The sequence below is a fragment of the Rhipicephalus microplus genome, chromosome 5 (genome assembly GCF_043290135.1).
Source record: "Rhipicephalus microplus isolate Deutch F79 chromosome 5, USDA_Rmic, whole genome shotgun sequence".
Classification (NCBI taxonomy): domain Eukaryota; kingdom Metazoa; phylum Arthropoda; class Arachnida; order Ixodida; family Ixodidae; genus Rhipicephalus; species Rhipicephalus microplus.
The window spans coordinates 36,080,065-36,105,761 of NC_134704.1; the positions used below are offsets into that span (position 1 = coordinate 36,080,065).

The window sequence follows — 25,697 nt, forward strand, 5'->3', positions numbered from 1 at the left end:
AAAACGTCTTGATGGGTATAGTTCAGTCGCTAAGGTGTATAGTAACCCCCCCCCCCCCCCCGAAAAAAAAGTTCAAAATTTTCCTGCTTGAGAAGTTCTGTACCAAGAATCAAACAAAACACAGAACTGAAATAAAGTCAATGCCGCAACGTCCCTTCCATTGATAAGAGAGCCCAACAACATTCATTCTTTTTTTTTTTTTTCAGAAGAGCTACTGTATACTGTACAACACTACCTTGTTTTCCCACCTTTGTTTTCTGACCTGATGCGAGGGTAAAGAAAGATACAGCGACATACCGCAGTCAAGTTAGTCGAAGAAGCGAGCGTCTACAGCCAGATCTAAATAAAGGTTCCGGCGCACTTCTACCTGACCAGGGAGTAAAAGATATACAGCAGCTTGGTTCCAAGCGGTGATGGCCCTCTGCTCTTTCTTGCTCCTAACCAATGCCGTCGGACACAAATCAAACCCGGAAGCCACTGTCGCGTCACGTTGTACGCTCCAAGCTATCGCGTTGCGCATAGAAAACGACACATCAATTAGTCGGGGTATCAAGCACGTACAGAGAGTGTGAGAGAGAGAGAAGTGTCGCAATACCATATGACTAACGCATTCGAACAAAAGAGACGTCCGCACCAACCGCGCGATAGCGGCGGCACCGGCGTAATGAAAGGAAAGGCGTGGGTGTCGTTAGCGGGAAAAGGGGCGGGAGGAAGGGGATAATCAAAAAATCACGAACGCGGCGGCGCCTGCCGCTGGAACGTGATCGTCACTCTGGGCGCGCCGCTCTTAACAGAATTCGGCACAGCCGCCCACCGGCTACGCAGACGTGACCCGAGAACGAGGGGAAGATTCTGTTGCAGGGGCAACGCGGGTAGGTTGGTGGGCGTGTGCTCAAAACTTTGAGGAGGGGGAGACAGCTACAGTGAGCAAACACGCGCGGAAGATACGGCGAGTTTCGCAAGAACCGAGAGCGGATACAGCGAAATTCGCAGATATCATCGTACGTATACACAGGCGGAGCAGACCGTTTTCAAGAGTGACAGGGAGACCACGTGTGTACACAACGTGACTTGGCTTCGTCGACTGACGAGGCCCTCCGATTCGAGCACATCTATAAACCTGCCGCTTACTACGAGCACGGAAGGGTATCAAAGAAATGTTAGTAACCTCAGGCTCTGCAACCGCGCTTGAGCAACACCGACTAAATTTCAAGGCCGAAAGGCTGCCGCAGTGACGTCAGAGGTTGGAGGCCCAGTTACCCAACTGAGCATGCTCAGTAAGACTTTTTTTTTTCCACATCTTTTATTCGGCCCAATCAAGCCGCAGCAGCTGCGAGAGCGGGAGCGTTCGTTCTCCTAAAACGCGAACGAAACACCGGCTTTCCGCCGCGTTCGCGGCGTAACTGGGCCTCCACCCTCTGACGTCACTGCGGCAGCCTTTCGGCCTTGAAATTTAGTCGGTGTTGGCTTGAGCCTCAGAGAGAAGTTTGGCAAACAATGAAAACACGATCAGAAATAACGCTAATGACTCGCCAAGTTTGGGGCGGCAAAGGTAACCTATATAAAGTGGGTAACTGTTGCACGCTCGGATTTTTTATGAAGTTGCGTGCTGCACGCTTCTGCCCATAGGCGACATCAAAGATATAAAAATAGGGAAACAAAGGAGAGGGGGCAAGGTAAGGGCTAAACTATCCAGAAAGAACAACAAATTCAGTGTTTTACATATTACGTCGGTTAGACCTCAAACTAAGGAATAGCGGTTGGTAGCGACATTCGACGCGTTATATAAGTAGGTCTTTACGAATACGGCAATGGCGACGAACGGCACGCACGATAAGGCGTCACGGGAAACGCTGCGCACCATCTAGGCCGAGGAGGACGGCGCTGTGGTTGGTGCTAGCGAGAAGCAGGGCGGATGGCATCGCGCGAGCCGACAGCGGTGCCGAAAACGAAAGGGGGAAAGACCGGGGTTTGGGGAGGGGAGCAGGGGGTCGACTCGAGCCTAATCGGTGATCAATATGCGCTCGCAGGGACCAGGAACGACGCCGCTGGCCGCGCGCGGGCACACACGCGCCGGACACCGGTCACGTCGGCGGCAGAGAAAGGCACGCGGTCGGCGCCGCGCTGGCCGCTCCTGCATTAAACATGTCCGCCCGAGCGGTCGCGGCCAACGTCGCGACAAAGTCTTCCTCTCCTCCTCCTTGCGGAAGGCGGCGGTTCTTCCACTCGGGGATGCTGAAAGCACGCGAGCCCGCAAAGAGCAGAGATGAGCGGAGGCGGCGAGTGAAGAGAGAACGCTTCTGTCACGCGTCCCACACCGCAGCTGGCGCGGAAGACGACAGAACCGATCTCTGCGTGTGTCTGTGCGTGCGTCTGCCCGCCTCGGTTGCGGCGACGGTCGTCGTCGTCGCGGCCCAGTGACAGGCGCGATGACAAATGGTCGTCGGCGAGGGGACGACGGCTCCCGACACATGCCGAGCTAATTGCGCGCGCGCCGTCCCAATCAGCGCGTCGCTCGCCGCGAGAGGGCGCACTGCCAGCCACCAGTTCGGTTTGTACGCGCGCACGCCACGCCGGTCGATGCGTTCATAACGCTGGCCAGCAGCCCATATTTTGTTTACACTTCCCAGTATGTGTTAGAACTGTTACCATGCGGTAACGACACTCTATTCGTATGCGTTCTCCTTTCCCCACTGTCTCTTCTCCACCTGAGATTCGTTCGTTGGCACCAAGTGCAAGCAAAGTAACTCTAACAACCGATTACTCTAAAGCTGCTGTCGTCAAGGAAGCACGCATCGCAAACGCAACTGTCCATATACTAATCAAAAGCGACTTTTTCAAATAATAACAGCATCATTTCTTGTTAGTCGAAAACACAAGCACCTGATTCTCTGTACCGTCCCAATTATAAAACCATGAATTCTGGTCTTAAAAGATTACTTCAGTGCAGTACTGCGAAGCCTTGTTGTAGCCGTACTCGAAATATCACTTCACTGTGGAACTCATCCGCTGCCAGGCGAAGCCAGCGCACGGGGAGCAAGAACGGCGCTTACGATACGTGCACACAGCAGAGGCCGCGGACGACGGTGGGCGTAGCACAAGCAACAGCAGCATGCTTGCAAATACCAACACAATTGCACCCTGAGATACACGGGCTCCGCCACCTTGGACAGCTAAAATAATGTTTTTTTTTGTTTTTGTATAACGCGATGTGAATAAAGTCAGAAACGTCGAATGCGCCAACCCAACCGTTTCGATGTGCACGCGTCCACCATAGTAGCACTACTTGTTTAGCTGCTTAATATACACAGAAAAGAAAAAAAACGGCGACGCTGTATTTCAATACGGCGGCACCACAAACCATCCGTGAGATAGTCTATGATTACTGCAGCGAATGGCGCACAGAAGGTAAGTTTCGGGGGGGGGGGGGGGGGGGGTCAGCTTTAATGTCGGTCTCCATGATGTATTGCACCAATCGGCTGAAATAAATATACGACGTCATACGGCGAAAGAATCGTGCCACGCAACGGACACGCGATAACCGAACGCAGTCGCATTTGCGAGAACGTACAGGGCGCCGCCGCAAGGAAGGCCGATGGAGGAGGAGAAACGACTTCCATCGCAGTATACTTGCCGTCTGATTTTCGTCGGCGAGACCACTGGCCGTCGCCAGCACGCAAAGGGGAGAAGCAAGACGACATTATTAGCGGCCGCTACGTCGTCGGTCACGAGAATGCTCGAGGGAGCACCTCCTTGCCGCTCTCCGTGGCGCCTAGACTGCGCTTGATGTCGTGCGGGAAAGCATACCCGAAAACCAACTGTTCGTAAATACAGAAGATGACACGTTTGCTCGGTCAACGACGGTTCAGGGCATAGAGTTTCCTAATAGTAACTGAAGGGAACTCTAACGCTGCGATCGTTCATCGACCATGGGAATGATGGGTAGTCTTCGTGCTTACTGGCTTCGAACACACTAGTGGTTTTGTTTATTGCAGTGTTTTGGTTCTCTTTCGAATTAAATAACAAAGCGTTTTGAACTTTATGACCAGATTTGAATTTTTCATTGCGAAATAGACTAGCACATAAGGCATAATATATATTTTTTGCGTGTATGTGTATTAAATGTGCGCCGTAAAACCGGTGTTGTGTATGTAGTGAAGAAGTGTCTTGTGGAATGAATTGGTAAGCCTAAAAGACTAAGGTGGCAAAGTGCAATTGTTTAAGATTTTACGATTTTCATCTCGTGACGAATCAGCTCCAAGCCTCGCGAAACCAAACGGCACCGAAAGTACAAAGATTACACAAATCCTTGCACTATACCCCTAATTCCCATGCTTGCTCAAGCGCCGTGCGTTGCAGCTCCCATAGATACTAGTGCCAGAGTTCCCCCTAGTGTACTTATAAACTATATAGTTCAGACAGCTTGCACACGACATCACGGAAAAATATTCACAACGCTCCGGTTCAGTACACGGCGACTCTGATGACGTCAAAGGCAGCATGGTCACACCCTGGGCCTAACCTGCTTCGGCATGATACCGATGCAGCTACAATTTTATTGGCGTCTGTGCGCGTCCAGCCAGCTCGGGTGTGGGACATTCAATGGACTACAAAATCCCGGCATGCTACCCGCCCCGACTAAGCATCACATGACACGGTCGCACCTGCACGCAAGGCCGCCATTCCAGCATGCACGGCCGGGCCGTTCATTGCTCTCGACTAAACTGCGAAGTATACCGGGGCCAAGCAGCAGCTCTATAGCACGCAAACTGTCTCTCTCCCATCCCATCCGGAATACGCGCTGCAAATCTAAATTAACGCGTTGAAATCGGTTCGCGAGTCTCGAAATGCGGCGCAGCGCAACGACGGTCTTTTAAAACTCGAGTCGATAATTCGACACCGACGCGACGGACTCGTTAACGCCGCGAGGTTAATAACTCAACGAAATGACTCGTACCGGCGCGGCCGCTCTCAACGCCACGTCTCACGCAAATGCAAGCTATACGCATAGAAAACGCACAGGCGCGTTCCTTCTGTCTCCTTCGTTCGCGTCACAGCGCCGATACACGCCAGCGACGCAATTACGCGGAGATCCAACTCTCGTGTGTCCGTCTCCCGGGCGACCCGGGCGCGACGCACGCGATGGGCGCGTTCTGTCGCGACTATACGGCGCGGAAAGCGATTTCCGCACGGAATGGGAGGAAACACGGAGGAGCGTCTGCACGCGCTCCCAGCACAGCCCGCCGAGCGCACCCTTTAATGAAGACACAAACACTCGGCGCGCTTTAATGACCTCGCCGCGATTCGCAAAAAGAAAATAAAAAAAAACGACGGAAACTGAAAAAGGGAGAGAGAGGGAGAAGGCTGCAGCACAAAGTGGCGAAATTGCACGGATTCGAGGCGGGGCAGTCCAGCACCCCATGGAGTAATGAAACAAAACGCCCTCACACGCAACTATATACTCAGCGAGATCGCTTTCCGGATTCAAGAGAGAGCTCGATACAGTAAGAGTGATAACAACGATAACAAAGAAAAAAGCGACGAGGGTGGCGAATCCCGTGTTCTCATTTATTAACGAGTGCGCAGATTACTCCCAAGGCGGCCGAAGCACGTTCGTGATCTCCGCGGACGCATTTGCTGCCCGCGGCAAATAAGTTCGCGAGAGTTTACACCGTACGGCGACCGTTCTCGCTCCGCAACGCCAACTAAAGAAAACAAAAGGAGAAAAAAAATCGGAAGGCCGTGAACACTCAAGACACAGCCATCAATCACCGCTCGCGCATACGTGTTCACAATGGAGTCCGCCGTCGGAAGTAAACGCACGTACAAATACAACACGCAGAATAATTGCGTAGTCTGCTCGGTTTCCTCTTTTGGTTAGTGCGATGTGTTCACACTGCAAGCGAATGTCGCGCTGATCGATCGTCTATGTTATACCTCGAAAACTTTCGCAGGAGAGGGCGCGACGACTAGAAGAACAAACGTGTCCATACCGAATGACTACCATCCATGCAGCAAAAATAATAGATGAAACTAACTAACTAACCAACTAACTAACTAGAAAGTTTCGATAGCTTCGAATTTTTTTTTACTTCTTTCCCCTAATTCATATACCTATTCCAGGCCAAGCAAGCCTACTGGTTTTCGAAATAAACCATGACAAAAAACAAATCGCAGCATATCCGCGATGTGCATGATGACGAGTGAGACGAAGCTCTCCGCAGGGAGGTTAATCGCCCTAAAGTCGATTGTGAGAAACACTGTGTGCGGTATAGACGTGAGAAACACTATGTGCAGTATACAAAATCAGCATTTATCGTTGTTGGAGAAGACGGACGGCTTGTGGCGTCCCTTGAATAGGACGGCCTTGCGGTCCGCGAAATGAAGGGAGGGCGGTCGACGCAAGGACTGACTGACGGACGCTTCGCCCCACTCATCATCATCATTCACTCCGTGGATATGCTGCGAGACCGTTTTTATTGACAGGCAATGTAATTTTATGGCCTTGAACACTCGCTACTACGAAGACACGGGGCGTACGACCCCCGGCGTAAGGAGCTTCCCCCTCCCCCCCCCCCCACTCCAAGAAAAAAAAAGTGCTAGGCGAGACTGGTGTGAATGCGAAAAAGAACTCGAAAAAAATGAAGTTCTGCTCTCTCGGCGTAAAGTCAACGGCCGCTACCGATTGGATCTTGAATGCACATTTACACGATTTTCTCGAGTCAACGTCCCGACAAAACGGCAATGTTTTATGGCACGAACGGGATTCCGGCGTTGTTGCCTCTAAAGAGCGCGCCGCAATTTCTATACTTAGCTATAACAATCGGAAAACACACACAGAAGTAACGGAAAAACGGGGGGGGGGGAGGGGGGGAGAAAGCCGCCGCTTCGCAGTAAAGCAGTCACCGTCTCCTTTCCTGTCCCGAAAACGGCGTCGACGCGGTACATACAAGGGCAGAAGAGTCGCTACCGCCCGGAGGATAAAAAGATAGCGTCTTTCTTCCAGAAGCTCCGAAGAGAGGGGCCCCGCCCGCACGGCCATTGCTCATCGTAGACTGCGAAGTCTCCGGCGAGGCAGAGGAGGCCGAAAGGAAGGCAGCCCGGAACGAAAGACACTCGCGCGTAAAAAGAAGAAAGAAGAGCCGCCGCCGCGTTAAAGCTCTAGGGGGCAGCGTTACCAGCCCACACAAACACCAGCACAGCTCCCCCCTACGTAGAGGACGGTTATCTAGAGCTTCTTGTCCGCTTCCCAGCCGCGCGCGGGAAACAGAAGCCCCGCGAAGAACAGAAGTAGTAGCTCTCCATAGCATAAAGACTGGATGTTCGTGCGGGAATGCAGCCGGCCAGAGCGATAGATAGGGGACGCCGGCAGCCACCGGTGGGTGGTAAGAGTCAGGAAGAAACGAAGATCACCGGAAAGAGAAGACGATGCGCGCCCGCAGAAAACGATCGTAAAATGCAGCCACCACAAGAACGAAGATAAGAAACCCCGCTGGAAGTTCGCATGCATCCACGCGCGTGCTCTAAATCAAACGGCGCTAAACGAAAAAAAGACAAGAACAAAGAATGACAAGCAGACGCGGTGCTGTTGCGTTTCTCCAGCCTGCGGGATCTCAGAACTACTACTTCCTAGTTTTTTTTTTCGTTTTTTTTTGTTAACCAACTCGTAAAGGAACCAGCTACCCAACTGAAGCGAATCTCTTGCAGCAAACGGGCACCTACGCAAGTATATAACCTCCTCGGAGCTCACACTAGCGGCGTAAATACAATCCGGAGTATGGGCGGAGGCTCGAGACAAAGACACCACGGGCCTATTAGCGCGTATCCAGCGCGAGAGAAGAGCCCAACGAGCGACAGCAGCGCCAGATGCCAAGATCGAAACAGTAATCCCCGCTCAGGATTGATTGATTGACCGATCGCTTCGCATCCCCACCACCGCGCACGTCCGACGGGGGAGATATGTTTCCGCCTATTCTCGGGGCGGAAGCACCGCCGAGATACATTCGAGCAATCGACGAACACTCGCAGTCAAGTTGAAAGCAAACACAGTTCAACGGCCACGTCCCGGGTTTGTATATACCAGACGCGCCGCGACGTGTACACAGGGAGATGCAGACAATGGGAACGCGGAATGTGCCATTCATTTCGCCAGAAAAAGTTGCGAGGAAAAACACACACACACACACACACGCGCGCGTGCGATGGACGAGACACGACGGGGCTCACAGCCAAGTCAAGTCAAGCCAGAGCTACTGGCAAGGGGGAACGTACGAACGTATTTCACCTATAATGGAGAAGCACCTGCGCTCAGCAGAGCGGTACCCTGTATACTTTCAAGCACAGCGCCCAGTCATCACGCCATAGGGCTGGACGCGTCGAACAGAAAGCCGAAGAAGCCGAGTGGGCCACAACGATTCGGGGCAACAAAAGAGAAGCCACGCGGTGGCGCAGGACTGTCATTACTTCGTTTTGCGGTGTAGTTTTTGTCAGTTTGTTTATACTTCCACCACCAGAGAGAGGAAGTGACTGCGTTGACATAGAAAGGTGAAGAAACGCTATATGTATATGTGGCAGGGGTCCCATCCATCAAAGAGGCGGCGGTGGCCCCACGGTGGGCACCCAATTTCTCCGCATTCTTCCTTTTACTGGAAGTGATTCCGGCGGTGGTCGACGTCGATGAAGCTATGGCACCGCCAGCGCCCTTCTCGCGTCGAGGCGTGGGGAGAGGTACAAAACGACGCTCGCCGAAAGACAGTTCTCGAAAGAACGAGTCGAAGATGCGAAGACGCGACTCGCATCGCTGCGACCATTAGATCGTTCGGTTGCCGGCTCATAGTTGAAACGTGCTCGTCGCAGACACCTTATATATATATATATATATATATATATATATATATATATATATATATATATATATATATATATATATATATATATATATATATATATATATATATATATATAACCGACGTTGCTATGCGGTTTGCGTTGCACGAGCATAATTGACAACGTGGTGTAGTACGGCGCGCTTCTCTCAGGTCGGGGTCAATCAGCCTTTCGGGCGCTTTCTTATCAAGCGCTTCACTTTTAAATCTTTTCCTGCGAGTATTTCGCTTCACGCATGCCCATGTATAAATTCTACGCCCATAACATGGAACCGCCAAACGCCCGCGCACGCGGCGTTTAAATACTCTGCAGCAACACGGTGTCATAGATAAACATACAAACCTGCTTCACGTGAGAAGTCTAACAGTAAGCGATTGTACGGTCCGTAAATCCAGCGACCAAGGCCGAGTCATCGGCCCAGCTTGAGACCCGGCCGACACAATTTAGTTTGCAGTCTATTATTGATGTCCCTATACGTCATCGACGTTCCTTCGACCCATGGTGCATACTCGTTACCAAAGTTCTTTGTATTCTATAGTGTTACTGACAATGGGGAACTGGCCCGAACTACATCGAGTCGCTGCTTACATGTCCTGCCTTCTCGTCCTGTTTCCATTCCCCTCGCCCCACGTGGGGTAGCAAACTAGACGCTGTCGAGTTTGTCCATCCAGATTTCACTCATCCCTCCTTTCCTGATTACGGCTCATCTTCCCTTCCTATTCATTGTCACCAAACTCCCCACGCGCGTTTGTTCGCGAGGGATATAACGTTCAAGAGTGGTATAAAAAAAACAAAATTATACTTTTCGCACCAATGAATGCATTTACTGTGACGCTGCCTCCTTTATAAATGAACAGATTTTATGGTACAACCACTAGACAAAGGCAGTTCGGAGTTCTGAAGTTTTCCGCAAGTACAAAACAAAAAAGCCTGCCGACTTGGAACAAGAACACTGTCCTCTATAGAGGTACCTCAGAAAAGGGAAAACTGCATTGTTACGGAGTGCAAAAGAGACGTAAGAAAACAACAACAAAAGAAAAAAGGCTATACGCTAGAAGGGTAGGAAGGAGTAATTAAATGCGCGACTACTCATCAAGCCGAGCACGCTCAGAATAACGTTCAAATCCAGGAGGGGGTGTGGGCGCCGGGCACCACCACCGATATACGACAACATTCCCGGAACAAATGCCTGGTCCCCTTTCCCTAATGGGTTGAGTATGCAAATTATTCCATCCTTCCTCGAGTCATTGACCACTCCCTGTTGTATTTGTCCTTCCAAAAATGCCGCTCTTTTTTTTTTCTTGTTTGCTGCTGCTTCTAAGAGAGCCACTGCGATATACTACGACTACTACCGCATTTATTTTTACCTCCCGCGCTTTCGACATTCTCCTATATAGTCGCCGGCGGCCTCTTTTTGAGCGCAGTCATCATTCGTGTTCCAACGCAGACAGCGGCCGGTATAGAGCCCCCTCTCATAAAAAGCGAAACCGGCTGGCTGCTAGCTGAATGCGAAAGTCGTTTGGGTAATGAACTCAGAACCATCTGCGCGGTCTTTCCTTCATCCCCACTCACCCTCATTTTTTTTTTTCTTTTACAGTCTTCTTTTTCTTCTATTATATACCTACCAATTCGGCCCCACAAATGGCAAATAGCTCCTCGGACGGAAGCTGCTGATCTTCTTTTGATTATTCAGGCGACAAGTGAGGCCCACTTCAACTCCCTGCATTCTCGGAAATATCCTCCCGCCATCCTCCTCTTCTTGCTCGACGCGAGACACGAATCAAAGAAAAAAATCATTAAAAGCACGAAAACTATTGAGCCAGCGAGAGCTCTGCTGTCTAGGTAAGCGCTATCAAGCGGAGCATTCTCCGCAGCACGGTGCTGCAGGATACGCTACTACGATACTGAACTGTTGAAGAGAGAAGGCTCAGAAGCGAACACGAAAGCACTGGTTGGGGTGGCTGCAGTACGCCAATGAATGAATGAAAGAAAGAAAGAAAGAAAGAAAGAAAGAAAGAAAGAAAGAAAGAAAGAAAGAAAGAAAGAAAGTGCAAACTGAGAACGGTTCGGACACTGCGAACGTTTATGATGGGAAACGAGACCGGAGACGTGTTTTGCGTTAGAAGAAGCGTTAGAAAGAAGCAGACTTCCCAGGGGAGAAGAGTAAACAAAACGGAAGCCACTTGCTATAACCGTTGCTTCCGAGTTGCTCCGCTGTGACAGCCGACCCGACGGGGACAAGCTATTTAAGAACTAGGCACCACCGCTAGTCGCGGAAGCTTGAGGGAGGGAAACACACGTACGCAAATTCAGGCTGCGGCGTCGAAGGGTGAAAGAAGAAAAAGAAGAAGAAGAAATGGCGAGAACCGAAGCGCAGACAAGGGTGAAAGCACTCGGGAGGGTGCGCAATCGACCTACCGAAGCAAAGCGGGCAATTCACAAAAGAGCCCGACGAGAAACGAACCAGTTCGCAACCACGTTAGCGAGAAACTGGCGGCGAAGAAGAAGAAATGACAAAGCGAAGTGTGAGTAGTGTGTCGAGGACGAATCTGCTCTCGATAGCGAAACGTGCTCGGATTTGTCGAGCGTCGCGTCAACAGAAGGGGAGGAGGGTAAGGAAGAAGATGCGGAGAGGAAAGGATGCTAGAGGGAAGGAAGAGGGTGCAGGGCGTGAGCGCTGACGCCGATTGTGTACGCGCGCACGTACGAACGAAAACGAGCGGCGCTCGGTATTCGGAGAGACAGCCAGCGAACCGACGACGACGCTAAGGAAGAAGAAGAAGAGCGGGAGAGGACGGGATAGCGGGAAAACGTGCTGCGGTTTTATTCCCGCCGTCATCCTTACTTCCCTCAATTCTAACACCGGCGTTTACGAAAGATGGAGGAGGAGAGGAAAAAGAAATAAAAGAAGGGCATAGCGAAAAGGAAGGAGCTACAGGAAAGAAGAGCTGCTTGTGCGACAACGAAGCGGGAAAAAGCGCTTTCTTTTCGCTTTAGCTCGTCGATTTTCTTGGGAGTTCACCGACGATTTCTTTTTATTTTACCCGCCTTCTTTCCGGTGTCCTTTGCGCCAAAGCCCAATCTCTCCCGCCTTGTTGACACTCCCGAGAAAGAAAAGGACCCCCTCCCTACCGTTTTCGCGTCCCCCCCCCCCTCCCTTAAGCACTCCCCTCCACAGACCGCACCTCATCGGCTCGCATCGATCATGTTTCGTGCTTCCCTCAAATTTTTTTATTTTGAAGCTTATTTCGCGATTTTATTTGTAACGAGTTATGAGAGCGATCAAGTTAATAAGTATGCGTCTTCTCGCTATTTCAACATCAGGTCCTTATTGTCCTTACAAGAATATAATGAGGGAGGCCTTGTTTTGGGATTTGCTTTTTTCTTTCCAGACCCCGACTGATGGAGCCAGTTTACGCTGCGCTGAGTTACCTGTCGATGATACGGTCATGGCTTAACGAGCTGTGCTCGGCTGCTGCAGAGATGGATGAGCAAACAAAAAGTGAATGTTTCCATTCCTTCACAGCACCGAGACAAGTCAGGCACGACGCTGCCTAAGCACGCCCGAATAGGCTAAGTTTCTCTCTCTCTCTCTCTCTCTCTCTCTCTCTCTCTCTCTCTCTCTCTCTCTCTCTCTCTCTCGCTCTCTTTTTTTTTTTTCTTGCTAGTCGATGCTGTTGCGAAGCCTCAGTAATCCATGACCGTTCGAAAAAGAGCAGAAACACCCCAAAGTTTGTGAGTTAAAAACAACAACAACAAAGAAAACTTGTTAACTTCACAGAAACAACGGTTTTCGGCGTCGAACCTCGGTGCAGCCACGACAGTATCGAAGAATGGAGAGCAGTACATGACTCCATGGTCAGGGGGTTCGAAGCGTTATTTAGTAGGGTATCGTCTTGCGGTGATGACACCAAACTTCCCACCTAGCACTGTGTTCTCTCCATCCTCCCTTCCTCTTTTGCTTCACATAAAGCCACAAGATGTTTTGACCGAGCGATGATCGCCAGTCCATAAATCACGTTCCCGCTGCTACAGAAATAAGGCGACCCTGTGGACAGATTTGCCCCGGTCCGTGCTATTTTTGCCACTTATCGCGTCTTTACGTCTATTTCCACGTCTATTTTCTACTCGATCAGAGACAAGAGTGCAGAAACCACACCGCGATTCAACCTGCCCCCCTCCCTCTCCTTTTCCGTTTTCGAGGGTGTGTGCACATGCACCTTTATCGAGAAAGGGAGAGAGAGAGACCACAGTAACGCACGACATAGCTAGTTCACGGAGAAGGCACGGGCGCGGTTGGACAGCGGAAGCGTGACAAGCGCCCCCTGGCGATCAGGCCCTACAACCGTTTACTTCAGCCAGTCTGGCGTTTTCTCGCTACCTTTCGCGAGTGGATAGCCCCGGACACATCGACCTCGGCCACTACAGCCTCACGACCTACGCCTAAAGGCGTCTGCATTCCCGGTGCCCCTCTCTCGGCAGGGGCCTCTCATAGTGCGCAGGTGTTACGTCGCCGATAAATGCGCGCGAAAATGGGGTGCAAGTGGCGCCGTAGGGAAGGGACGTAAACGAGCCGCGGGCAGACGTCGACCAAATTGCGCTTGGTTTGTGCCCGGCCCCGGAAAACGACGTTAGCGCGGAAAAAAGGAAGCACGCCACGCAGAATGTGCGCTGTTAGAAACCTCTCGTCCGAAGAACCCGGCGGTCGGACACAGAAAGCGCTAATGCGGTGGGTGTATACGGTGACCGCGCGCCGACACACCATCACGGCGGCAGTGATGTGATGGCCCCTGGTGGCAGCGGAAGCACCAGTCTCATCCCTCCCTTTTATTCATGTGTTTTTTTTTTTTCGGCCTGCTCCCAATGTCATCGACCTCCGGCGCGGGAAAGACACTGAGTGCAGTGAACACGGCTGCGCCAGGAAAGGGGAAGGCCGTAAATAAATAAATAAATAAATAAATAAATATTTGTCCAAGTGTAGTCGCGGCCTACAAAGGCCGTGATACGTTTCCAGATTTTATCAGAGAAATAGACCACGGGCTAGCAAAGGAAAGGGCGAGCACCTGCAGTTTGCAAAAGCAATGATCGGAATAATTTTGAATTTTCAATCACACACTGGCAGTCTACTTCGCCGGGAATATATGAAATATACTAGAGTGAATCCAAACACGCATCCTTTCCATCTCAAAAGGTGGCGCGCAGTGTAGCGTTCAGCCAACCAAGCACGGACGGGTGGACCGCAGACGTGCATGCTGATCGTGGACAGGTGACCAGGAAGGCACGCGCAGAAGTATAACAAGGACACGCACAAAACGACCAACACTATATGCAGCCGTCCCTCCATCGACTACCCCCCACCCCCCTCCTTTCGCTATGAGTGGCGCCCTGGTTCGTCAATTTACCCGAGTGCCGACAAGGCACCAAGCGCAGCCGCCTATTCTTCGGTGTTGATCACGAGTCTTCGAGTATGTATTACGAGCTCGCGCCAGCGAAGCCAAGAAACACCGACGAAGAAGTCGAGCGGAAGGTTCGATCGCTTAGCGATCGCAGCCCGGCAAGGGCCACACGATGACGGGGCGGGGGCAACGTTACGCAACGGGAGGGCGCGAAGGTTCTTGTAGATCGAACCAATATCGGCATCCCGATGGAAGCAAGCCGGCACGCATCTCGCGACGATCGAACGCACGTGCGCTTCTGCCCTTTACGCAACGCCCGCGGCGACAACCTTCGGCGTTATAGTCGCGAGGCGTTGCCACGCCCTATCGCAGCCCTGCTCACTCAACCATTACAGCCCCCGTGCGGATCCCGGCTTGGACGATGCGCGGAGACTACGACTTTGGGCACGCGTCGCATTGCGGTGATGCATACGCCGGTCAGGCACGACAACAAAGGGTAGATGCCCCTCCCACTCAAAGTTTGTTCAGTCGGCCATACTGCCGGGAAACATTTATTTCTTTTTGCCGCGGAAAGACATTCTAAGAACTAAGCCGTGCGCCTCGACACCTCCTCCCGCTCGGGAAAAAAATCCTGACTGCGGGCCTGCCCCCGTGACGACCTGAGTGAGAGCTCTATGCACGAGCTAACAACGCATTGCATGCAGCTGCCCTTCCTTTACGTGTCAGCTGGAATAAGCACTGTTCAGCTTACGTGTTTTTACTCTGTCAATAAAAAACGACAGACTTAATAGACGATAAACGTAGGCCTTATTTAGTTCCAATATTATCGTTTATGTTTCGTTAAAAACTTCGAGGACGTTGAAGCTGTAACCTAGGACCAACGACACGAAACTTTCATACGGTAAGACTAACCTTCAAGACAGCAGGAAGAGCGCTTGTTGTCACCCACGGAAATGAGCGAACCTAATTGGTAGTATACGACAATGCTACAGCCTTACGTTGTCGCCACACAGGCTATCAGTATTTCTTAGGTCTACTGTCACCCGCTATATAGTTCCGAGTATGGTACTCAAGAAGTGTTTTAAAAAAAGGCACGGGCAATACAACCACATTTTCGATATTGAATGACTACAACGCCACTTTTGACACAGCGCTGCTATGTGCGATTAAATAGAGTGGCAAGGAAGGCTTCTTCTGGAAACAAGTCGCATTCGGTCAGACATTAAAAACGTGATTGTGGAAGTCACCATGCTCCGTTGCAGAACATTAGTGTTTTCGACATGCGACTCGCACATTATGCTCGTTGTCAGCTGGGCACGTCGGTTTAAACGATCCTCTTCCATCGCCACTTGACCTACTTTTGCAACAGTGTCTATCACTCAGCCTTGCTTCAAAACCAGTGCTTAAATATGATCAGGGAAAACGAAGTAACAAGCCGCAGTATATCAGCCGACTGGGAAGACACGACGAGATAAAGGATTACAAGGAGAGATCGCAGATAGTTGTGTCGTTGAGTTCACGAAAGCAGCGATATGCTCGCGCTCCCAGGAAGGCGGCCGCACTGGATCGAGGGCATTGGTTTACACTCGAGCACTAACTATATCAGTCTTCCTCAGATAATCTTCTTATGGTTAACCTCCTTGACTTTTTGCTCTCGTTCGGTGGTTAGGCTGTTACCGTGGCTGTTCTAGAACGGCGCGATATAAGCATAATTCGATATACTGGTAACGCGGGTATCCCGGAGGCATCGGCCCACCGTCGCGTAAGCTTAGCGGCGTAACGCACGTTGTATAATCCACTACAGACAAGACAGATCGAGGCTATGCTGGCGCATCGGCCTTTCCTGCACGCATTGCCTGTCGGAGAGACATTGCTCGCAAGGAGTTAAAGAGATTGCGATCGCTGGGGCGATGAGGAGATATACGAGTTTGGGTTTATTTAAAGCGGCCACCGCAGTTCGGCGGAGGCGTCCGGTTTTGCACGCGCGAGGTCTGCTGCTCCTCGGTGCACTTGCAGCGGGCGGCTTACGTAACGTCGTATGCAGACGCGTACGACGCATGCCAACTGAGAGATAGGGGACAGACAGACACGTACCTTCTTGAGGTGTCCGTTGGAGGTTCCGAGGAAGGCGACCGTGTAGTCGTGCGTGGAGACGGCCGCCACCGATGTGAGCAGCACGTTGGAGTAGGTCAGCACGGGCGTCGCGTTCACCGGCTTGCTGCCGTCTAGCGGCGTGTTCACGTCCATGCCGCAGAAGTCATCGTTGATTTGCACTTGCTGCAGGAAGAAAGAGAGAGAGAAAAAACCGCAAAATTAAAGCGGGAGAAACAAACGGAGGTGTGTGTACATGAAGAAAATAGAATAGAAGCAAAGGTACACGCGAATTATAAAGTACGCAGATAACGCGTGCGAAGATGGGATCGAAGTAGGAGGGAGGAAAGATCGCCCGTCATCATTTTCAGAGTGGAAATCCCTCAAGCGACATTATCAGCACATAAGCCTACATATGCTGAGCAATACACACATTCAGCTCGAATGGCTCTACGCATGAAGTGCACGCTGTTATGCTGATATAATACGTGACAGGCCGCTAGACCAACGTCAGGCAGAACGGCGTTATTTTTGGAAAAATGACATTCGAGGTTACTGTCATGCGAGTTCGAACGCAAGTTCAAGCGGTTCGTTCATCCAACTCCCCCCCCCCCCCTTCCCCCGAATTTGAAAGTACACTATTCAGGTGCGAAGATTATTCGCGAGATGTCAAGCCGGTCATTTAAGACGGGCTTGACGCGGCTTAAAGGTTTAAGCCCACGCTCGTTTGTCAGAGTGCGCACTATAGTTTAGAAATATAAGAGCGTTCGCTTTCGCGATCTTTCGACGATCTTACAATTAGCCCACTCAACACGACGTAGGCAGTTCAAAGGAAAAAGGACAGTGCTGACATTGTTGTGTCTCTAGCGCGCCATTTTAGTTTTCTGCAATAGCAAATCCTGCTGCGAAAAAGAGAAAGAGAAGCTCCAGCTCCTAAACTTCCCGAATAAATACAAGGAGCAGCACACAGCGCAAGTGGCAGCCGCTACAAACGTACCACTGTGTTCGCGTGCCTACGCCACCTCTGGCCCCGAGCAGTGAAGGAGCGAGACAGCCGAGCGAGTCATCAAAGAGCGCTAATGTCCTTATGTCGGGAAGGGGAAGGCGGCGGTTCCACATCGCAGGTGCCGTTAACGGCCTGCCCGTGTGACCCCGCGTTTGGGGAAGCGAGTCGGCCGATCGAGGCGGCCCGACCGAGAAAACTGCCTCCGAGACGACAGCGTCACTGTGCCACCGTTTAGCGCCTGCAGGCTTTCCACAGTCTCCCACCATCCGCAACGCCCCACCACTTTGACGTCCGCCCCGCATCCTCTTTCGTCGCAGACGCAAGGTATACGGTAGCTTCCGCGTATGCAGTTCGTATACAATTCTTCGTACGCGACCGGGACAGGTCCGTGACTAATTTTTCAGTAATCATTTTCGCCCCCCCCCCCCGCCATGGCTACGTATCAAGACTGAAGTAAAGCTGCCCTCTGTCATTCAGAATATGTCATGAGGGAAGACCACACTTTTCCCAGACAACTTCAGCGACGGCCACGGTGCACCGTGCTCAAATTAGCGTTCCAGTCGATTTAATGCCAAGGCACCTAAAACTACGCGTTGGAGAGCCATTGTATGCTTCAAACCTTTATCTCTGTCACGCTCACTATATACTCCGCGCGCGTCTTGTTGCCTGCTGCAGACTTTTTTTAAAATCGCAGCCTCGTCCGCTTTTGGCGCACCATTGTCACTCAAGCCCGCAACCTTTTCATTAAGGGCGTAATCTCCAGGCACTTTCACCGGCGTAATCTTCAGACTCTTTCACCGCTTCACGAGACTGCAAGGTGTAACACACGCTTTCCACGGAATTCGAAGTCAATAAGCGCAGCGCTTAAGCTACGACCTGTTGTGGTGTCGTAGCTGGAAGAGCCTCTCTCTCACTTACTATCATGAAGGAGGGGGGAAAAACAAAGAACCCAAGGAAACCTCACGTGACTCCGCTATAGTCTCGTCAAGGCAACTTCCTTTGACGCTGACCTTTCGGGCCAGCTCGCGGTGCCTCTAGGGTACAACGATCAGGCCTTCGCAGCGATCGCAGCCGATGCATCTACACAGTAAAAACTTTTACACTCAAAAGGGTGTAAAAAGGGGGCTTTTACGAGAAAGCACCCTTTTCAACACCCTTTAACACCCATAAATGGTCGATTGAAAAAAAGCACCCATTTGTTTGGGTGCTTGCCACGATAGCACCCTAAAATAGGCTCTAAGGGTGCTTTTCTGCCTGAAAAGGGTGTAGGTGACGATTCATCAGATGGAATATGCAGCATAAGAAGAACACATAATTATAATATTTGCTATTTTACGTCTCAAAAACCTCGATATGATTATGAGGGTCGTCGTAGTGGAAAGCTCTAGAGATTTTGACCATTTGGTGTTCTTTAATGGGCGCTGATATCGCGCAGTGCACAGGCTTCTACCTTTGCGCCTCCATCTGAATTCGACTGCCACGGCCGGCATCGAACCCGCGACCTTCGGATTGGCGGCCGAGCAGCGTAGCTACTGCACGAATATGTGGACCTTGCGTTAAATGACGGCCTAGACTTAGAATGTGTGAAGGTGCTCTCCGAATACAGCAGAATGCCAGCAGAAGCAAATCGCGTTTCATCTATAATGGCAATTAACTGCAATCCACGTTACAAAAGCTCACCTTAGCGTTGGTTATAAGCTACATGTTTGCTGTGGATTATATACAGGAACATAATGTTCGCCCGAGTATGGGTGTGTGTGCGTGAGCCTACGCATGTGTTCGCGTGTAAGCGCGATTGTGTGTACACCCGTGCATGTGTGCGTGCGCGTGTATGTGCGAGTCCGTGCTTGTGTTAAGCGTGCCTGTGCACATGTGTACGCCCATGCATGCGTGCGTTTACGGTCGCGTGTGTGTGTTGCCGTATGTGTGTATACGTGTATGTGTGTGCGCCTGTGAATAAGTATACGTCTGCATCAGCCCGTGCGCCCTCAAATTTCGTGTGTGTGTGTGTGTGTGTGCGGGGGGGGGGGGCACTGCTTCTTAGTGTTTAAGGTCCCACACCTGTTCAGACTGGGAGTCTATATGGGAGGTGGCTTAAGAAATGGTGGTGGTCAAGGCACTGTACACTAACTATTCAGTACATGGAAAACAGCTGCACATTTTCGTACCTCATCATTGCTTACGAACTTGCTGTGGTAACTGATTAGCTCCGTTGAGGCGCTTCTACGCTCGAAAACGTGGGTTATGACCAATTCCCACGGAAAGCTGTCACTGCACTTATGCACAACCATCGTTTATATTAACAACGTTTAACAAGAACGTGCACTGCCTTTGCTACAGGTGCTTAGCTAGCTCATTGGGCAACCATATTGAATTATGTGCTGATCATGTGGTCAGCAAAAAGTTTGTTATAACAACCTCGGCACGTTTCGTCGTGCATGACAAGCCTTCTAAACATCCGCTACTGTGGATTAATTTGTTCCAGCTTCGACTACGCATTCAGTACGCGGAATCGACTACGCGGAATCGCCTGACACAGACAATGCAAAAAGAAACTTCTCTGGAAAAAGGTGTAGCGATGCTCTCCCGCTAATGCCACCGAGGACGAAATAATTTTTGTTTCTGGCCATTCCATGGTGCAGTTTGTTTTGCGCAAGTTTTGCTTCACTATTTTTCGCCCACTCCAGTCGCATTCCGTCAAAATACTCAAAGAACCCGAGGCTGGTAAATAACCTGCGTCGCTGTGCGACTGGCTGGAAGGAGAGTGGCCGTTTACAAGGAGTCATTCCGCGTTGAACGGCCGTCCGCCGTATGCGCCGTAGCGTTTGCCTTTCGGCGCCGTCTTGGCGGGTTCGCCGCTCCTCCCCCCCCCCCCACGCCCCCCCCCCCCCCGCTCAACCCGGCCAGCGTTGCTCCCACAACGGCGGCGTAGATAAGCGAAGAGTTGCGTCACAGAACACCTGCGTCGACAGCTGCGGCGCCGCCACGCCGCCGCCAGTGCCTCCTCCTTCTCTCTCTCTCAGTGTTGCCCTCTCTGTCTCATCAGTCTTTCAAATGCGTTGCGTTGGTCGGGGGTCTTGGTCGCTGTGTGTGTTCTAGCGAACAGGCGCGTATTCAATGGTGGTCACGCATGACACCGTGTTTGAAGTGACGCTCGGATTAAGGAATATTCATGGAGTGGCGGACACGCACAACGTGGGCCTGTTAACGGTGAGTGTACTGTTTTCGTAGGTAGTAATCATACAGCGCTAGCTGGGCGCCTGCAGCAGCTCTGCCGAAGTAGGCTGCCAGCCATTTACAACAGCATGCGTTCGCGGGCCTGTTGCAGATGCCCAAATAAACGTGTGACTTAACGAGTTCACACTGCTATGCGCGATGTTGTGTAAGTGCCTGCATCACTCATACAGTGAGTGATGTGATCACTTAACAAGGGCGGGATTAGTTGCTGATCGCACATTGTCTCTACACTGCACAAAGTGATTAATATTGTTTTAAGATGTGCTTTGGACTACATCGTAATAACATTTCTATTAATACTCAAATGTGCAACGTGCTCCTATAGGTGTAAGCGTAGAAAAGAAAGAAAAAAAAATATGTACAGAGGCGCACTGTACGAAATGGCTTTTTTTTTTTTTTGCTTAAAGACGGTATAGTTGGAGGTGCTGATATGCCGCGATGCTCCCAGCACGTGCGCCTCGGTCTTTTAAGCTATTTAGGACAAGTGCCAACAGCAACAGGGAAAGATCTAGCAGACTTCCAAAGGCGCGTTGTTGTGACCATCGCCGTGCGTTGTTTTCCCTCGTTTCTGTTTGCTGTTTTCGTGCTTCGCTTTCATCTGCGATAATGTTCGGCGTTATAACAGAATCGAGAGAGTATACGTGACTGTTGGAGCTATGTGCGGTTGCTCTAGTATAAGTCATGGCTGCTGCAACGTAGGCGGCGTCCGCGCGCGTTGGTGTCGTTCGAGCGCTCTTACTTGCGTGATTGTGTTTAACTGAGTATTTAGGCACGGGTTACGTTTGTAAATCTCGTAGTCAATAATCGCTAATAGCGTGCCCCTGATTGCCATCAGAGGATGGGCTTGGTTGTCGAAATATGCCAGACGCTTTTTCTGAAAGCAAGCTTTGAATTTTTTTTAAAAGAAGTATTTTCATACGTGCAAGGCAGTGCCTATTGCAGGCCCGCAACTCTTTAAAAACTGGACGAGCTATCACATCTTTCATCAAATTACAATGAATTAAGATGATTGAATTATAGATGACGAATTTCTGTGCTAGATTAGGTGCACAACACACATGTTCGCAGCCCTACGTCTAGAAAGCAGGCAAATAGGAAGCACAGCGTCAAATTTGGATTAGATTCCATTGACGGAGCGTCTTGTGAGAGTAGAAAGAACGAGAAAATTGTTCATTTTTGATGCCCTTATAGAGGCAGTCAGAATTGCACTGATTGGTGACTTGTAACAATTCCTCAGATTGTTTGAGGCGTGATTTAAGTAAGTAAATCTTTTACTTTTATTTGCAGACCTCTTCGCTAGTGCCACGCCCAAGATCATTTGTTCTCATGTAAAAGAGAAAGCAGAGATGTCTTCACTGTTTGTACATGAAGAGGTAAGTTTCTTGTGCGTTTTGATTAATGCTACATGTTCTAAACATTGTACTTTAAGAATTGTTTTTCACACTGGCTCACTACCCTAGAAGGAATTTGATTCCTAAGTGAGTTCAGGCTTTCGTAAGTGCCATTTTTGAGCTGTAGTCTTACACTTCACCTCATTTCGGGAATTCGCTGTATGCTGGAAAACTCTTATCTTTATCATACGAAATTATTGGAATGTATGGGTTGTATGCTTCAAGTTCAGTGTAATGTCAATTACACGCCATTTCGAAGGATACACACTACACATTCTTTATATATGGTGCTGCCAGAACAGCACGAAAATTTTTTTATGAGAAGTCATATTTGCTCTTATTACAGGATGAGAGGGTATCGCTAACGTCCTGCGTAGTCAACCCTGGACCCAGCCTAGAGCAAGCCTACTTCCTGAACCTCCACATGGATAACCAAGATCTTCCGTGTCAGTAATGACGAAGAAGGAAGGAGTGACAGCACTGATGAGTTGATTTTTTTTTTTATTTTCAACATTGTCTACGGCCGCAAGGCCTTCAACATCCACCGTGATTGAGCGGCTTTTTCTCGGCGTGAGTTTGGAGTTTATCAAAGAGGTTGTTCAGGCAGTACGACGCTGAAAATTTTAGTGTCACAATGCCTGAACAACTTTTTCTAGTGTGGTCATGGTAGATGAACAAATATTGTTATTTGTGTAAGTTACTTTGCTTAAATATAGCTGGGCCATTCCATGCCAAACGTCCCAGCCACTTTGGCGACCATCTGAATTGTATTTGAAAAAAAAAAATGTGCTGACTTACTGTGTTGAAAACAGTGAACTGCTAGAATACTTCAGCGAGAAAAAAAGTTTTGTTCATGTGGCTGGCTTATACCTTCCTGGCATAATGCCGTCTGTGTTCTGTTTGTGGAAAATTTTGTTTTAAAACTACCGCTTGTTTTTTCTAAAGCAAATTCGGTCTACCTGTTAAGTAAATGTGCTTCTGTAAGGTATTTGAAGCTCAATAATAATAGTGCAATTTTTTTGCCACATTCGCTTCCAAGAATAAAGCCAAAATGTGTTGTTTGCATTTTTTATTGCAATATTGCACTTTGTATGAATATCTGAGCAGTGAATACTTACTGTACAGAAGGTATATTCTGAGGAAAAAATATCTTTATACCTCTCAAATGCTGAAATATACGAGAAAATATCACGAATTTCACAAAATCGTGAATTTTGTCCGTATTGAGATGCAATTTGCTCCATGTTGTAATACAATGAAAACTCATCATTATACCTAAACTGTAAGAAAATGAAATTCTTTTCTGTAATAAAAATCTTATCGCAAAAAGGACAGGAAAGAGCGCTGTCAACTGAATTTTATTGAAGGTGCTACGAGCGTTTTTATACTGAGCACAAGACCAGGGCTCATCTGCAACAACACATGTGTGACCATGACAAAATAATTTTAACCGAGAAAAGAATACTCTTTTTCGGAAAAGATAAGTGAAGGTGTACTGATGCATCGATCCTTGGCCTTCCTGATAAAGAGTTCTAAAATCTCTCATTTTTCTGCTTGCTTTTTTTTTCAAAAACCGGGTTTTATGAAACCTAGGACTACACTTACATTCTTTACGGTGTCCGGCCAATAGCCCTTCTTAACATTTGAAGCATGCTGTCTTGCTTGATCATTGAAGCATTGCCCAGTTTGTCCTATGTTTACTTTTCCACGTGGTAGCGGTATCTCATACACATTAGATTGGCATTCAGTAAACCTATTCTAGTGACGAATGGTGCAAGATTGACTATTCCTGTTGCTGTAAGTACATGCACTTTTGAAAGCTTGCAAGGGGTGGAAAACAACAATGTCATATCTGCTGGCTCTTTTCCTAAAATTGTGAGACACCTTATGTACGTAGTACCATGTGACATGCAAAGGTGATTGGTCATTCTCTTTTTCTTTTGGTCCTGTTTCCTTTAACTTTACTTTCTGCAGGAGGGTTTCGCAAACAAGTGTGATGATGCTGTTGGGGTATTGGCTGGTGCTATCAGCCCAGGAGCGCTAAGAATGATCTGCCTTTTGATAGTGGGCATTCAAAATTAATAGAAAGAGGAATTGATACCACATGTATTCAGGCCACCCTTCAGAAGTCATGTTAGCACAAGGGTGAGGTCAGGCTTAAAAACCAGATTAAAGGACTAAAAGATGCTGGGTATCCCAACAGAATCTTCACACCCGTTTGCAAAACCCTCCTGCTGAAAGTAAAGTTAAAGAAGACAGGACCAACAAAAAACAATGACCAAAACCTTTGCATGTTATACCACATCACGTGTCTCACAACTAGAAAAATAGCCAGCAGATATGATATTAGCGTGTTGTTTTCCACCCCTTGCAAGCTTTCAAAAGTGTGTGTACTAAACAGCAACAGGAATAGTCAATCTTGCCCCATTCGTCACGAGAATAGGTTTACTTAATGCCAATTTAACGTTTGTAGAAATATTTTTTATCAGGTAAACCAATGATCAGTGCATCACTACACGTTCACTTATCCTTTCCGAGAGGGAGTATTTTTTTCACAGTTAAAATTATTTTGTAATGCTCACACGTGTGGTCGCGCATGAACACGGTTCTTGTACTCCGTATAAAAGCACTCGTAGCACATTCATTAAATTCAGTTGACAGTCTGTGCTCTTTCCTGTCCTTTCTGTCTCTTCCTAAAGTTGTCGCGCTGTGACTAGCACACAACCACGATGAACCAACTCTCCCAAATTAAGCTCTTGTTACGTAACACGTAGACCGAGTTTCGTATGGAAAGAAGGAGCGGTGCTTTTAAAATAACATTTTTCACATACAACACCTAGACGGCATTCCAGAAAGTTCTGAAGGCAGCCACGTGGCCAAATATTTTTCCTCTCCTAAATATTCCAGAAGTTCACTATTTTCAATGCAGCACGAGTTTTTCGAATACATTTCAGATGGTTGCCAAAATGGCTGGGACATTTGGCATAAAGTGACCCAGCTGTGTCATTAGCCATACTTATGCATTACCTCTTGTTTTTTGTGTGTCCTGACTCAGTTTCGTGTTCGTTTTTAGCATATTGTGTTTCTGATCATTGTATTGGTTTCTTAAGTATTCGCTAAAGTTATATGTTTGAAAACCCGTATATGTTTGCATGTACATCATTTCTCATAACCAATTGTTATACATCCAGGAATACAAAGCTTAAACCACTGTGATTGTATACATTTGAAAACACTATCCATATATATTTTTGTGTGCATCACTTTTTGGGAAGGATTGTGTACATGAAGGCGTATATAGTGAAATCATGGTGATTGTATATATTTGAAAGAATCATAAGTATATATTTGCCTGTATTTCATTCCTATTAACCGATTGTGTACACGAAGGAGTATTAAACTGGAAACTACTGGGATTGTAGATACTTGAAAGAATTATAGGGATATATTAGCGTGTATTTCATTTGTAGTCTCTATGTACTTGAAGCAGTATACTAAACTGAAACCAGTGTAATTGTATGTTGAAGAATTGTCAATAAAGTGAAACTGAAAAAAATATAATAAACGTTTGAGGTCTTGCATGTGTAGTGTACGTATACATGAACGTATATCTGGTGAAAAAGTTGTGTGGCAGAAGAAAAGTTTATGTTTTATTTGCTTATTAAATAAACGCAATATGCAAGGGCAGCA

General features: G+C 48.9%; 1 protein-coding gene across 2 annotated transcripts in view; it reads right to left on the reverse strand.

The window, feature by feature from the left end:
• The window catches only part of PlexA (plexin A), a 126,182-nt gene that overhangs the window by 61,580 nt on the left and 38,905 nt on the right, over positions 1 to 25,697 (reverse strand). For both annotated transcript variants that reach the window (XM_075895211.1, XM_075895212.1), the window contains exon 4: positions 16,377 to 16,559. In XM_075895211.1, coding sequence (XP_075751326.1) covers positions 16,377 to 16,559 — 183 coding nt within the window. The remainder of the gene's footprint in view (positions 1 to 16,376; positions 16,560 to 25,697) is intronic.